Genomic DNA, 14,930 nt, shown 5'->3' with positions numbered 1-14,930 from the left:
TGTCGAGTAGAAGTGTCCTGCTAGACCTCAGACGAGCGAGAGTAGAGCGTATGTGGCATAAATTCGAAATATTTCATTACGGGTATCAACCTAACTTCACCCAATATCTCTCAATCTCGTTGCAGAGCCTTTCCCCCCTTGCGCGTTTGCCCAACCCCCCAAAGAATTACCCTACCAAAGCGATGCCAAGCAACAATACCATCAAACCCAACTGCAGCCCTTGAACCCCATGTATCCATGATTACTGAGTTTAACAAACCAACTCCGAGCTTTGTTCGCGTTATTTGACTGTCCCAGGGTATGAAAATCAAGATGAAAAATTGCGGGACAAAAAATTTAGAACCCGGATCCCATAAGCCCTCGCTTCGTGCTGATATAAAAAGCTGCAAACGCCTGGAAAAGAGAAAAAGAAAAAAAAGACGACATTTCCGTTGGCTTTTCCGCCAATGTATTTGTTCCATAAATGGGATTTTATAGGCTTTCTGTTTGTTTTTTGCGTTCATTTGAAATAAAAGTGCGAAAAATATCTGCACAGGATTTCTCGACCAAGTTGCTTTTGATATACTCCGACCAAAATCTGACCAAGTGGCTACTGAATAGTAATTCGAGTGGCAAGCGATCGATAATTGGACAGTTTCAAAGAGGTGATGCGCGGTCTGGATGGCTCAGGAGCAATAATCATCCGGCCATCTTTGCTGTAGACAATGTTTCCAAATGTATCGCTCAATCCGGGGAATGTGATGTTGGGTCGAACCCTATTCATTTCGTTGATGATGAAGTCGCTCCAGACTCCAGTGCATTTTCCATTTTGCATTAAGAAATACGGGTTCAACGGTGGCAACACGGAATCTGGTCACACAATATTAGCAGTTGATTGGTGAGGAGTCAGAAGTCGGCTGAACAAACCTAAGTCAACAAACCTGATCCTCAGGTATTCGATCCCCTTGAACTTGTCCATCGAACGAACCGCGGAAACAACAAGCTTCTCAAAAGCCTCGATAAACGCCATATCTTGGATTCCAGAGCCGGATTCGTGAAAGCTAAAGGACTGACGGCAGCAGTTCTTGACGGTGATGTCAATGGACTTGAGCCTCGTTGTTAGAGGGTCGGCCAATCGCATTGCTGCATCAAAGAAATGGTGGCAAACACGACCTGTGTAAGCAAAGTGCTCCAACGATGGTAAGATTCGAGCCATGCTGGAACAAAGGTGAGCCTTTTGCGCCACTTTATAATAAAAAGCCGGCATCACTCCTTCTCGTCGATAATCGCTCTCCATGCAGAGTGAAAGATTTGTGACATGATTGGGTAAGAGCGGCAAGAAATCCGAAGCTGTGATATAACTCTTAGATTTCGGCTTGCTATAAGATCCCTGCCACTCTTCCAGATTAGGCAATGCCTTCATGAGGACTTTGAAGTCGTCTCCATCCCTCATCAAATTCCACTGGCCCTTGGTTACCAGAGTGCTCACCGAGGTGAGAGGGAGAAGCTGCCGATCCTCCGCTGCCAAGCCAGGGATTCTCATGTCAAAATGAACCACTCGGGGTGCCTTGCGCCGTTCTCCACCTTCCAGCGTAAGAACCTTGGTCTCAGGAAGCGCGGCGGCAACAAATTGAAACACTTGCTCAAGGGTACAGTTGTTCCCAGGCAATGTATATGTCGCATTGGTCAACCCATCCGTCGTTACGGTGGGCAACGTGAGAGTGTTGGACAACGCCAACGGTCCGTACGTTGGTTGGAAAACGGGAAACCAAATCTCAATGTGCTTGATATACGATGAGAGATGGGGTCGCTCGACCAAAAAGTCCATGGCATTGTTTATGGAATCAAGCGTCGCCTTGAGCTTGATGTGTCGGAATAGCCTCTGTTGGACCAGGACGCTCCATACACGGTTGACCAGAGCTAATGCAGTGAGCTCCCGCCTCCGCGAATGGCGAAGTGCCGTGCTCCACCCCCTAGTCAAACTGGATATCCTCATTGTACTTCTCGACGTAGCAGACACGCAGTATCCGAATATGTGATCGAGAATCGCCTCATGGACTTCGGTGGGGAGTTGTTCGAAATGCCGCGCAGGCGGACTTCCGGCCGCAGCGTCAACGGGTTCGGCCGATGACTCGTCCCAGCCACTGGCATCGTGGCTCGACTCTGAACCCTCCAGACAGCAGATTTGCGGGCTTCGAGTTTCGGGATGTGGAAACGGCGTACTACTGGGCCGCGCGGGCGGGACAAAAGACGTGCTCTTGGCCATCTGGAAGGATGGGCTTGACGGACCGGGAGAAACGGGACTCGAAGTGGTGTTGAGAAACGTCGCTACCATGGATGTGGTCATGAGCGACGAGAAACTGCCGTCGTCGGAGTCGTCCGGCCGCATCTCGCCATCGTCTTGGCATTCAACGTCCCCCTCTTCCAGATAGTCGTCCAGATCCATCCTCAGGCTGCCAACGCTCTTTGCGTCGTCATAGCTTGCGACATCCATAGTTTCTCCCATGCTGCGTAGGCCTTCAAACCGCTGATTGGTAATTCGGCTAGGACAACAAGACACGCATTTCACGGCGAAGATGGTTGGGTGATGGGGCGTCGTCAGCCGTCTTCCAGGCAGTAGTCAATTTCCAGGTCTAGTTCGTGGGCAGCCGTACGCCCCCAAGCGACGCCTAGGGAGGAAACGTCTTCACAGGGCTCGCGGTGTCTCTCGGCGACGGTGGAAGCAGATGGAGTGAGGTTGCACAGAATGGGCGCAGATACAGATTCAGGTCAGTTTGGGCGGTCCGGCGAGATGAGATTTGCTGGCACTTTACGCGACGCACTCCCGGTCTCGTGCTCGCGTGCCGATACGGAGATTGCAGGCGACAGAGGGGGCGGTGCAGGAACAAGAAGGGCCAGATGATGGAGATGGAAGAGTCTCTTGTCTCGCCCGCACAGGAATGTAAAATGTAACAAGACAGCCACGAGCTGAAGAATGGCAGAGTCGGCAGCGGAGGCCTAACCAACAGACAAGAAGGGCGAAAAAAGACAAAGAGCACTGCAGACGGTGGGACTGCAAGGAGAGGAGAGAGAACGACCGTACGAAGTGCTCGGGAAGGGAAGGGAAAAAAATGAAATGAGGAGGCAACTTAATGGGCATCAAAACCCGTCAGACGACGGATGGCGCTCAGTGGCTGTTAAGGCACGTCCAGGGAATTGCGTGCAGCTCCAAATGACGATTGGGCGGCAAGCCGCTAAAATAACGCCAACCACCAGAAAAGTCGGATTGAATGTTTTTTTGCTTTTGCTCCGTATTGCGTATTGCGCAGAGCCAATCTCTTGGTTGTCCAAGGATTGATTGGCTTGAAAGACATTTCATTTGCACAAGTAAAATTACCCCACTTCAATATTATGCCGCCCAAGACAAGTCGAGACAGAGCTGGGAGGGAATAAGACATTTGATTCATTCATTGTGCTCAGTTTCTATTGCTTCACTCACCCTCGTAAGAGACGTCCCCTCCCATGACACTGAATAGAGGAGAACATGTATAATAATGGAATAAAGTCAACAACATCACATACCACGGCTACTGTACCTGTGTTGACGGCAGTTGGTTGGGACCCAGCCTCATACTGTAAGCACCTCCATCTCCCAATTTCCCGTAGGTTGTTTGTTAGGTCAGATACGCTCCGCCTTGTGGATTTTCCCGTTGATTATCTCGACGTCGTTCGTATACTCGCAATAGCTGCCGGGAACACCGCCGCCTAACACGGGTTAGAAGCACCCAATAGGTCGGGTGATGCCAGCAGATAAATCGTGATTAGAGCACCATCTGCCCTTGGGCTCCATGTTTAATTGCTGAATTTCCGCCGTCTCGGTAGCTCCCACACACTAGGACGCGCCAATTTCAGCGCTCCACTGTGAGGTTGGTGGAAGCCCATTCGATTGGCCAAGTGGAAGGAAAAGAGAGAGAAAAGTATTGATGAATAAATTCCACCCCGAAGATGCTGGATGTTGTCTCACTGTTTGCACCATTGCAAACGCGAATGTGAAACTTATGACACATCTGCCTGCATGTCTGCAGTGAGCTTGGTCAAATACACGTATTTGCAAGGTGCTGCATACATGTGCCTGCGAATCATTACTCGATTTGACATGCTGGTTTACTCACACAACCGTGGCAATGACCATCCCAATGGATTCCCCAATTGTTTTCTAGCAACTGTCAATTAGTATACAGAGCTGTCCCATAACAAGGGCATGAAACCCTGTTATATCAAATCTCGAGATCCAGGGTAGGTATTGTAGAAGCTGTTAGAATAAATCTAGCAACTTCGAAAGTTAGTGGAGGCGTGGAGATGCTCATTCTCAAGCGATGAAAATGTAATTATGACAGCATACTGGCAGATGGTATCTACACCACCAGACCAGTAGCAGCCTGTAGAGAATCATGACTACCTATCTATCTATATATTTCGTTCTCTCTATCTTTATCCACCAAATGCACACTCTGGGATATATCCTGGCGTAGCACGGCAAGGCATCGATGGAGTGCTGAATATGTACATTTACATGTTACGGACGTGTACATGAAGCAACTCCCACGACTAAAGGCTTCTTACCCCACGACTACCTATTATTACACATGAGGATGTCGTCCTATTAATAACTGCAAACGTAATGAATTTTAACAGAAACCTCTCGTCGGCCTAATCCAAGCCCCGCGTGAAACAAAAAGAGCCGGCAACTACATGTACCGTAGCCCCAAAGTAAACATGAGACGAAACCATCCACCAAACAGCCAAGCCTCCATGTTGGAGATGGCCATCGCCAAGAATCCCACGCCGGCGCACCAGGCAAAAGAGGCATGGCTGATCTTGGAATCAAGCTCAGTGTTTGACCACGACGGGCTGGACAGGATTGAATCAAGTCGCGCCATCACGGAGCTTCTTCTTATGCTTATTTCGACCCAGTTCAAGAGCGTCATCCGAGACGCGAAATGTTAGAGCCAAGATGGGTAGACTGCGAATAGCCCCCAATCCAGCTGCCTATTCATAGATGGCTGCAGAGGCGTCACAAACTAAAGTAAGGTTGATAACCTTGGCTCAGATCATACATGTACTGGTGCTACTCCGTCCGCTACGGAGTCTGGGTTACAGGTTGTCAAGGTAGACCCTTGCAATGCACGAATAGCCAGCTGTTGTAGTCTGCAGCTATCCATATCCCCTCACACAGGGATGGTATTGTGTTGAAAGGGCCTGAGCAGGCCATAGGGTTTGCCCTGTCATTGCTTGGTACATGCACATATAATGATACAGGTAGATGATGCACTCGTAAATATTACATGTACTTATACGACAATACTTAGTACCTGTCAGGCTCTGATAGCATGATGTGTCCTCCATCTGCCCGGATATCGCCGAGACTATACGAGTAGGTACAAACTGCTTGCAAATCTTGCAATAATTTGCATGTATGGAATTTCGCATTGTGGCCCCGTGATGAGGCGAAGCAACTGAAGGCATGCATGCACGTTGTTTTAAAGGAGTTCGTATGCGTTGGCAAACGGAAATTGCTCACTCAACCTCAAACACCACGGAGCACAGACACTAGCAGATGGCCTGCAGCCTGTCAGGGCGTGCCCTGGCTCTGCTGGGGTCGAATGCGTGCGATGTGGGGAGGACGAGAGTGGGATTCAACTCTAAGCCATGGGTGTCTATGACAGCTGTTATTCCACTTCTGGCAGCAGGTCAAGGCATGTTCCGGTGACTTGCATCGTGATGCAATTTGCTTGATATCAGGATGCCTTATTGGGCCGATTGCTTTGATGGCACTCGTATGCAGAACTCCATCTGTTGAAGCACTTGAGAGGGAGTAGCATCGGCGAAAAGCATTGATGGCTTCTGTTTATACCACATGCTAGTTGAGGCAACGATCTCCGTTCTCTTGCTTTATCTGCGTCGCGCAAAAGACACACCGCCATGTATTGTAGTTGTGGTATACTAGGATAGGTGCATGATGCGATAACATGGGAATTGCGGTGTGGTGTTCATGTCAACGTGATGGCAACGACTAGAGCAATCATGAGCTCGTGTTCATCTGGTAGGTGCCTGCTATAATCCATCGACGCTTAGACAACCTACTTAAGTTAAGCAAACAAATAAGGTAAACAACATGGAGAACAAACAGATGCTTATTTTCCCAACCCGCGTCTAACCTCAACGCCAGCAGCAAAAAAAGCGTCGAATCTCGACGTTTGAGAGCCCTGCATCGCAACGCAGCGCAGAGGACCAGGCAAAGTCGCTGCTCTGTAGCGCGCGTTTCAAGTGCCTCTTTGCTAGGCCAATGGAAGAAGGTTCACCAACTGGATGGAACAGGCGCCGAGCTTAGAGATTTACTAGCGCTGCGTTTCAGGGGTGGGGCGCTGGATGCCCCTGACGCCACCCGACGCTAATTTCCAGGGCTGCCGAATTTCTGCAGATGCGTGTGCTTGAAATCAATGTCTGAGGTACCTGGTACGTGATACCGTACTCTACAGGTTCTCGAATCATGAATGATGCAAGTTGGAGGTAGTACTCTCTTTGAAAGCTACAACAATTGAGGGGAAAAGACGCCGAGTCAAGCACCGTTCAGCTTAATACGAAGTGATGGTGAGCTCATCATATTGTAACCTGAAGTACAGGAACAAGCGTGAACACCAGTTGGTGCATGCAAGAAAGCCAAGCAAGGGATCTGCGTTGGACGATCAACTTGGAGGCATTTATAGTAGCATTCACGTTTAGATCAAGCCGCATCTGGTCGACGCATCAAAGGACAGCTGAATTTGCAAGGTGATCGTTACCTGTACCAATGATTGGCACTACTGCAATCAAAACAAGCATAATATGCTATTATTGCCACTTGATGCGCGGGTGTGAGATGGCGATGTGCCGCTGCCCCCGAAGATCGATATGGCGCTTGTGGCACCTCTGCAGATACATGCTCTCCAGTACCACCGAATGCAGATGAGTGAATACTAATACTATTGAGAACATTGAAGTCACATCTATGAATTGACGCAACATAGGTAGCATTAGGCCCGAGATGTATACGTGGAATGGCCGAAGTGCCCGTTTGTACAAGTACCTGGTACCTGACGATCTGCTACCCCCATTGCCTTGTACCTCCAAGTAGCCGCCGCAGCGAGAAATAATGGCAAAATCTCAGCCGCTGACATCCGTTTCATTCAAACAAAAACTCTCTTGCCAGGGCCCTCGGGCTGAAGCATGAAATATGCATACCGGATAGTACAAGGAGAAAAGAATGCAGGAACAAGACAAAAGAGCTCGCAGCGTTTGAGCGTTTTCCAAAACAGCTCCCGACGTTTTGCGATTCGCTTGGCGGCAACCCCTGCTCACCCGCTCTGAGACATGCCAGTCTCAGCATCTGGGCCACGAAGCTGCAGGTACCTGGGCGGCGTGATTGCCACCACGCGCTACAAGAGCTTGTGGCCACTGAAAGTTCTGCAGACAGCGACAGGCCCCGCTGGCAGGGGCTTCTCCGGCCCCATCGCTGAACCACGGAGGCCGGAGGTCCCTGGGCTTGGCTTTCCATCAAGTTTTCAATGGCTTGCGAGGCCACTCTCTCAGGTTGTCTTGGTACTGGTACTGGTACTGGTACTTGTACCTGGCCGGAAATCCACTTCTTTCTTCTCCTCACTCTGCTCCCCCATGTCATTGTTTTCCTTCTTTTTTTACTACTACTTTACTTAAGTACTTCATTTCCTCTTCCTTATTTTCTTTTTTTGGATCTTCACATCTCCTTCTCTCTTCCATTCAAGAGTCTCCGGCCTGGTCCTCCGCACTTGGATCATTCATCATCTCTTCGCCGTCTTTCTTTCAACGTCTTACTTATTGCTGAACCGAGTAGCTGGCTATAGAGGACCGTTGATCGCACATCCTCTCATTAGCATTGATACTACTCTGTTTACTTTCTCTTTCGAGAGCATCGATATATTCATTCATTCACTAGAAGACGGCTGGCCCTGTCCTCACGACAAACTCGTATTAATATCCATCATCTTCCTTTTCGTCATCGCGTGTCTCCAAGTCTTCAATCAAAATGGCTCCCTTCAACACCATGCTCGCATATCTCCTCCTGGTCGTGGCCCCTCTGGCGGCTGCTGTGCCTTTCCATAACCGCCACTCACTGGGCGGCCCTCAAACACACGCCCATAACACTGTCAACAATATCAACCTCGCGCATCTCATGAACATCGTCGTCAACCCCACCGCCAAGAACATCATCCCCGGCCGCTACATTGTCGTCTACAACAACACCTTCGGCGATGAAGCCATCTCTGCCAAGCAGGCCCAGTTTGCTTCCACCATCGCCAAGCGCAACCTCGGAAAGCGCAACCTCGTCGGTAACCTGCTGTCCACCGAGATCCACTCCTTCAAGATGCACACCTGGCGCGCCATGGCTCTCGACGCCGACGACGACATGATCAAGAACATCTTTGATGCTGAGGAGGTTGCTTACATCGAGGCCGACACCAAGGTCCAGAACACTGCCCTCGTTGCCCAGACCAACGCCACCCCTGGTCTGATCCGCATCTCCAACAGGAACGTCGGTGCTGCCAACTACATCTTCGACACCTCTGCTGGTACCGGCATCACTGCCTACGTTGTCGACACTGGCATCCGCGTTACCCACACCGAGTTCGAGGGCCGAGCCACTTTTGGAGCCAACTTTGTCAACACAAACGTAAGTGTTCTCATCTATAAGGAGAAAGCGATGGTCAAATAAGGTATCTAACAATCAGGCTCAGAACACCGATGAGAACGGTCACGGCAGCCACGTCGCCGGTACCATTGGTGGTGCTACCTTTGGCGTTGCCAAGAACGTCAAGCTCGTTGCCGTCAAGGTCCTCGATGCCAGCGGCTCTGGTAGCAACTCTGGCGTTTTGAACGGCATGCAGTTCGTCGTCAACGACGTCCAGGCCAAGAAGCTCGGCGGCAAGGCTGTTATGAACATGTCTCTCGGTGGCTCCTTCTCCACTGCTGTCAACAACGCCATCACTGCTCTGGCCAACGCCGGCATTGTCCCCGTTGTTGCTGCCGGTAACGAGAACGTACGTTGATCTCCGCTCACCCCCCTCTTGTAACGTCATTCTGACAAAGCATTACAGCAAGATACTGCCAACACTTCTCCTGGCTCTGCCCCCCAGGCCATTACCGTCGGTGCCATTGACGCCACGAACGATGTCCGTGCCAGCTTCTCCAACTTCGGTGCTGGTGTTGACATCTACGCCCCTGGTGTTGACGTTCTCAGCGTTGGCATCAAGTCTGATATCGACACTGCAATTCTTAGCGGTACCTCCATGGGTAAGAACCTCAGCCTTTATATACTACTTGGGTATGAAGAGACTAACTCGTTTTCCAACAGCCACTCCTCACGTTGCCGGTCTTGCCGCCTACCTGATGGCTCTCCAGGGTGTCAGCAACGTCAACGATGTCACCAACCTCATCAAGAACCTCGCTGCTAAGACTGGTGCCGACGTCCAGCAGAACGTTGCTGGAACCACCAACCTCATCGCCAACAACGGCAACCTCTAAATCATGACCAATTAGACAACTCTAATATGAGTTAGAGAGCGCGCACTCCAAAACTTGTTATATCTTGCCATTTCATAGACATATATTTTTGAGAAAGAGAGATGACTTGGAAATGATAGTAGGGCATTTGCCCGAGAAGTATAATTAGATGGTGATTATTGTCAGCGTACGGGCTACATGTAGATATAATAGAGAACAATGCCCTGATTATTACATTCATGAAACATGGCGAGCGGTTGTATTTAAATGAGAACAATGCAATTGGCCATCTGACAATAGCAGAGAAGCAGCGAACATCAAAGAGCTATATAATATCAAAATAATCGCCGTTCATTGATGCAATGATATTGTCTATCAGTCACAATTCAACGCCATGCAAACCCCATTCACCACGGCAACATGTCACAAAGCCTAGTGGCACAATGAAATGTTCGCTCGCCAACACGGATCCAGCCTCGTCAAGGCCAAGGCCAAAAGGTTCCACGCTGCGTCATCTCGTCAGAGTAGACCAAAAGCAAAAGTTGATATCAGCACTTCTTCGGCACAACCACAGTCATGAAAGGACTGGATTGCAATTTGACATCCGTGCTAGAATAAAATGTAGACGAAAAAGAGACACCACGTTTTCATTTCTCTCCCAAGACATACCACCTGTTTTGATCATCGTACAGAAAGTACCATTTCCTGTCGATTTTAGTATTGAAGACGTTAATTATGATGGGTAAGTATATATAGTATGCTTGGCATATATCATGAGCCAAGATTATATGTAGTACATGAGGGCATCAAGGCATTGCAATTAGTGATTTGATTCGTAAATCCATGATGTTGTTACAATTCGTCGCGAGTACCCGTTATTGAAGGCGCAGAACCGGCGCCGCTGCCTGCAAACAGCTTGGCAGTATCGGCCAGAGTGTTGTCGAACTTGGCGCCGAAGAACCAAGCAATGCCAACCTGTTCATCATTAGATTTACCAAGTCCATGGGCTTTGAAAGACGTCGGACTTACCATCAGGCCCGTCATAGTCAACAAGACACCAAGAACGACAGAAACCATAATGGCAGTTTCGCCGGCGGTCATGCTGGGTTCCTGCGTCTGCTTCGCCTTGGCCTCCTGGGCCAACTTCTTGGGGTCCTGCTTGGGGAACAAGCTTTCGATGAATTGCTCAATCTGGAAGAATATTAGCATTCTCATTCATGTCAAGTTTTCTTCAGGATGGCTTCGTACCTTGGCGCACTGTGAGCTGATTGCCAAGTAGTTTGGATCGCGAGGGTCGTTCTTCTTCTGAATGCGCCTGGCATATCTTCGGAAGACCTCGCAGAGAACTTCGAGATTCTGTGTGCTTTCCAACATGATCTGGCAAGCGTCTCCTTTGGTGATCTTAACATTCCTCTCCAGCACAAGCGGGTTCCTAAAGCACAGCTCCAAGGTAGCAATGGCCATGCCTTGTGGAATGGCAACAAAGTTGAAGGCACTTTGATCCCTCATACCCGCCATGTAGAATAGGCACTCTTCAACGTGCTTCAGAGCGTCGAGCACCATGGCTGATATGCACTCTACTGCCTGTGTTCGATGCTTGGCATCAAACAGGTCTTCCCATCGGTCAACGTGCTTGCTCCAAATCTCCTTTGGATACCACCGTCGGCCGTCCACCCAATCTTCGTGAATGTCACGGATGATGTTCGTCTTCTGCAAGAACTGACCCATGGATTCGGTCAGTTCTGGTCTATCAGCCAGCTTCGGGTTGGCAAGGTTGGAAGCCACCAATAGCCGGGTAAGGCCCTCGCCAACCAACCCCGCAACGTAGTGGCAGTACAGCTCGTATTCCTCGATAGTCTGTACGCCGTTTTCGATCATATAGGTATTTTGTGCGTAATCAGCCATGCCGTTGCCCATCTTGATGGTCATGTCTTTAATGATTTCATAGTAGGGCTTCTTGATCTTCTTGAGCTCGGTAATGACGCAGTCAAACTTTTCCAGAAGTTCTCGGTCCTTCTCCTTGCTCTCGTGGTACTGCCAGCCGTCCTGTTCCATTGTCACATGGAATTCCCGCAACATAGGGACTTTGGTACTGAGAGGGATGGTCATGTCATCCTCAATTGTGTCGAGGCCACGTAGCACCAGGTAGAAGAGTGTTATAGGGACGAGAAGCTCATGGTTGAGTTCTTGGATAACGGCCGAAAAACTACGGCTTGTCAAGTTCAAGAAGCGGAAGCATTCTGATAATGTTGCGCACTCAGTGCTGGGGTCGCGGCGGTTAACGGGGTCGTGCCATAGCTTCCTACGGCGTCCAAGTTAGCAATGAGTTGCGAAATCGGCCCTGGCCCTCTCCGAGGCGTCCTAATGGCTAGACATACCATTGAAGAATGGAACGCAGTTGGCCCGGGTGCATTAAGTAGTAGATGGCGCCCATTGTGATTGTGTGTTGGTGCGCGTTTAAAGGTTGCGAAATGGCAAAATTTTGTAGAGCTGTTGCTGCTCTCTACTAAGCAAAATTAGGCGTCTAGCTACCGTGTCCGCAAGACGAGTGGAATGCCGGGAAAAAGAAGAAGAAGAAGAAGAGAGAAGAAGTAATGGGATGGGGTATATAATAAAACAAGAATTGCTGGTAAGAAGATAGAGAGCCGGTAGAAAACAAAGTGAGGGAATGGAAGGATTGATGGGGGGAAGTGGAATTATAGCAAGCTGTGCAAATGAAAGATTGCCAAAAGGCTGCCAAGAAGTGGGAGCTGGTGGATACGAATACGGCTGAAGGACGCTGACCCCCCCACAGTTGCGCACACACCAAATCTGATCCGGCTGGTTAGATAGGGTTAGCAGTCCATAGTCTGCCAATCTGCGTAGATTAATTTTGCCGATTCGATCACTTTGCTGCCGCTGCAGGGACGCTGGTTTGAGCTAACTACAGCGAATACGGAATGGAGGATGAAAGAGTTTAGGGGTAAAAGGCGGGAGAGGATATTGGCTATTGGCTATTGGCTATTGGAAGGGTGGCTGTTGGGGTTGAAAGAGGAAGAGCAGCGGCATTCACTGAACTTGCTTCAACTCCGTGGGCCACAGAATATCCATAGCAAACTACTCGGGCTTACTCCGTAGACTACATGTATGATGAATTATGATGCTGCTCGGTTAATGGGTCGTACATCCGAGAAAACAGGCAAAGGTACGACTAGGAAGTTTCACACGCGGTCGTGTAACTCGCTTCGAAGCGCCACCAATGTTATCTATGTACTCAACTCCGTAGCTCTTACTGTACCTACAGCATATCCCCTGCGTTGATGACTCAGCTAGAGGCGTTTTTCGTCGAGGCTCTATCCTATCCTATGCGGAAAAAATAGGATGAATCGCAATCGATCTCAGCGGTGAAGATGCAGGTAAAATGAGACAATGCAAGAATGCTGAATGAGGCTCCTGATAAAGGCCTTGGCAGAAGTGATTGCGATTGGGCACGAAATCGGGCGGAATTATCTCCAAGTGTATTGCCGGGAGACAGTCAACTCTGTGGGGGCATGTTTTTGCGGAAAACCGGAGATCCTGGTGGGATATACGAAACATCGCCCTGTTGATGTAGATGGAATCACATCACATCCATGGGTCCTACAACTCCATAGCCGACTGTTTCAGAACTACCATATTTGCCGTACTTATGGATGAATAACCGCAATGCCTATTGATCGGCCAATCGCCACCCCTTTTCACTTACCGAGTAGCACCTTCGCCCAACTTGGCAAACTTTGGCCGGTAACTAAGAGCATAATATTCTGATGCAGTGAAGATGCACAAATTGGAAGATGGAAGCACACATTAGGCAGGTACTTCATTGGGAGCATACGTGTACTACCAAGGTACTAAATTCACGCACGTCAGGTGTATCTGATATGCGTACCGTAAGACCTAGTACCTGCCAGTAATACAGCTCCAAGGTTTTTTATACCCACAAACATCGTATCAAGATGCCAAAGGTGTCCCCAGAACAAGTCATGTACTACAATGTAGGTTGAAGCAGGTAACACTTAGTAAAAAGGCAAACCGTGCCTTCGTTAGCAATTTAGTTCTGATATGGACAGCACTTGATCAGGCATCACCTTCCCGTCAAGCAGCAAAAGACTGCACAACAATGACCAAGAGTAGCTCCTTCCTCAGCTTTGCTCCAGAACGTGAAGAATGTGATTGCCATATCCCACCATCTCTGATCGGCCATGTCTGAATATCTTGATATTCCAACTTCATAAGGAAATCCGACCATCAAAGGTCCGGCTACTATTGCTGTACTCTGCAACCAAAAACCAGAGAATCCTCCATAATTCGCATCGGATAGATTCACTACAATGGCGAGTTGGGAATCAAACGGTCATATCCAGCAGCCACGCTTCCTCATATGGGGAGGCAATGGTTGGATTGCTGGTCAGTTGAAACGCCTTCTTGAGGAGCAGGGCAAGGAAGTTCACACCACGACAATCCGCATGGAAAACCGGGAAGCTGTGCTTTCGGAGCTCTTCCTCATCAGGCCAACGCACGTTCTGAATGCCGCCGGATGCACTGGGAGACCAAATGTCGACTGGTGCGAAGACAACAAATCCCAGACGGTACGATCCAACGTCATTGGCACATTGAACTTGGCAGATGCTTGCTTCCAAGCCAAGATCCATTGTACCATCTTCGCTACGGGCTGCGTGTATCAGTACGACAAGACACACCCCATCGGAGGGCATGGTTATACGGAGGAAGACCGCCCAAACTTTGAGGGAAGCTTTTACTCTTTAACCAAGAGCCACGTTGAGCCGGTAAGCCCAGTATTAGATTGTGTATAACATACAACGAGGCTAACACGTTTCTAGATCCTAAGCAGTTATTCCAACTGCCTCATTCTTCGTCTTCGCATGCCTGTTAGCGATGACCTTCATCCGCGCAACTTTGTGACAAAGCTCCTTGGCTACGAGAGAGTAGTTGACATCCCCAACAGCAACACCATGCTTCATGATCTTTTGCCTGCTTCCATCATTCTTGCGGAGCATGGTGAGACTGGTATCTACAACTTTACCAATCCGGGTGCCATCTCCCACAACGAGGTTCTTACGCTCTTCAAGGAAATTGTGAGGCCAGAATTTAGCTGGAAGAACTTTACCCTGGATGAACAAGCTAAAGTCATCAAGGCAGGCCGCAGTAACTGCACGTTGGACACGACTAAGCTGGTTGCTAAGCTCAGGGGGTACAGATATGAGATTCCTGAGATTCACGAAGCCTACGAGAAGTGTTTCGAGAGGATGAAGGCTGCGGGCGTAAAATGAGGCCTGGCATTGGGCTTGCCGCGATTCATCCATGACTCGGCTGCATGGATTTTGTGCTGTTGTCGAGGGTATCTCGTCTCAGTTAGC

At 49.3% G+C, this 14,930-nt stretch overlaps 5 protein-coding genes across 5 annotated transcripts; 2 read left to right on the top strand and 3 right to left on the bottom strand.

Annotated features, from left to right (window-relative positions):
- Positions 1-54: 54 nt before the first annotated feature.
- Positions 55-959, bottom strand: TRIVIDRAFT_215417 (uncharacterized protein; the record flags this gene model as incomplete). Its single annotated transcript, XM_014104112.1, has 2 exons — positions 55-849; positions 907-959. The coding sequence occupies one exon, from the start codon at positions 501-503 to the stop codon at positions 111-113; it is 393 nt and encodes a 130-aa protein (XP_013959587.1).
- TRIVIDRAFT_85158 (uncharacterized protein) lies at positions 55-2,380 on the bottom strand (the record flags this gene model as incomplete). The annotated part of the gene is made up of 2 exons (XM_014104111.1): positions 55-849; positions 907-2,380. The coding sequence occupies 2 exons, from the start codon at positions 2,366-2,368 to the stop codon at positions 590-592; spliced, it is 1,722 nt and encodes a 573-aa protein (XP_013959586.1).
- A 5,679-nt stretch (positions 2,381-8,059) lies between these two features.
- On the top strand, positions 8,060-9,555 carry TRIVIDRAFT_143434 (uncharacterized protein; the record flags this gene model as incomplete). Its single annotated transcript, XM_014104110.1, has 4 exons — positions 8,060-8,704; positions 8,769-9,071; positions 9,129-9,324; positions 9,386-9,555. The coding sequence occupies 4 exons, from the start codon at positions 8,060-8,062 to the stop codon at positions 9,553-9,555; spliced, it is 1,314 nt and encodes a 437-aa protein (XP_013959585.1).
- A 140-nt stretch (positions 9,556-9,695) lies between these two features.
- On the bottom strand, positions 9,696-11,968 carry TRIVIDRAFT_81989 (uncharacterized protein; the record flags this gene model as incomplete). Its single annotated transcript, XM_014104109.1, has 4 exons — positions 9,696-10,509; positions 10,564-10,725; positions 10,783-11,836; positions 11,913-11,968. The coding sequence occupies 4 exons, from the start codon at positions 11,966-11,968 to the stop codon at positions 10,387-10,389; spliced, it is 1,395 nt and encodes a 464-aa protein (XP_013959584.1).
- A 1,915-nt stretch (positions 11,969-13,883) lies between these two features.
- On the top strand, positions 13,884-14,843 carry TRIVIDRAFT_31920 (uncharacterized protein; the record flags this gene model as incomplete). The annotated part of the gene is made up of 2 exons (XM_014104108.1): positions 13,884-14,339; positions 14,394-14,843. 2 exons carry the CDS (start codon positions 13,884-13,886, stop codon positions 14,841-14,843), a joined length of 906 nt encoding a protein of 301 aa, XP_013959583.1.
- Positions 14,844-14,930: the final 87 nt, after the last annotated feature.

This window comes from Trichoderma virens (genome assembly GCF_000170995.1).
Source record: "Trichoderma virens Gv29-8 chromosome Unknown TRIVIscaffold_3, whole genome shotgun sequence".
Taxonomy (NCBI): Eukaryota; Fungi; Ascomycota; class Sordariomycetes; order Hypocreales; family Hypocreaceae; genus Trichoderma; species Trichoderma virens.
This window is presented reverse-complemented; position numbering and strand designations above follow the sequence as displayed.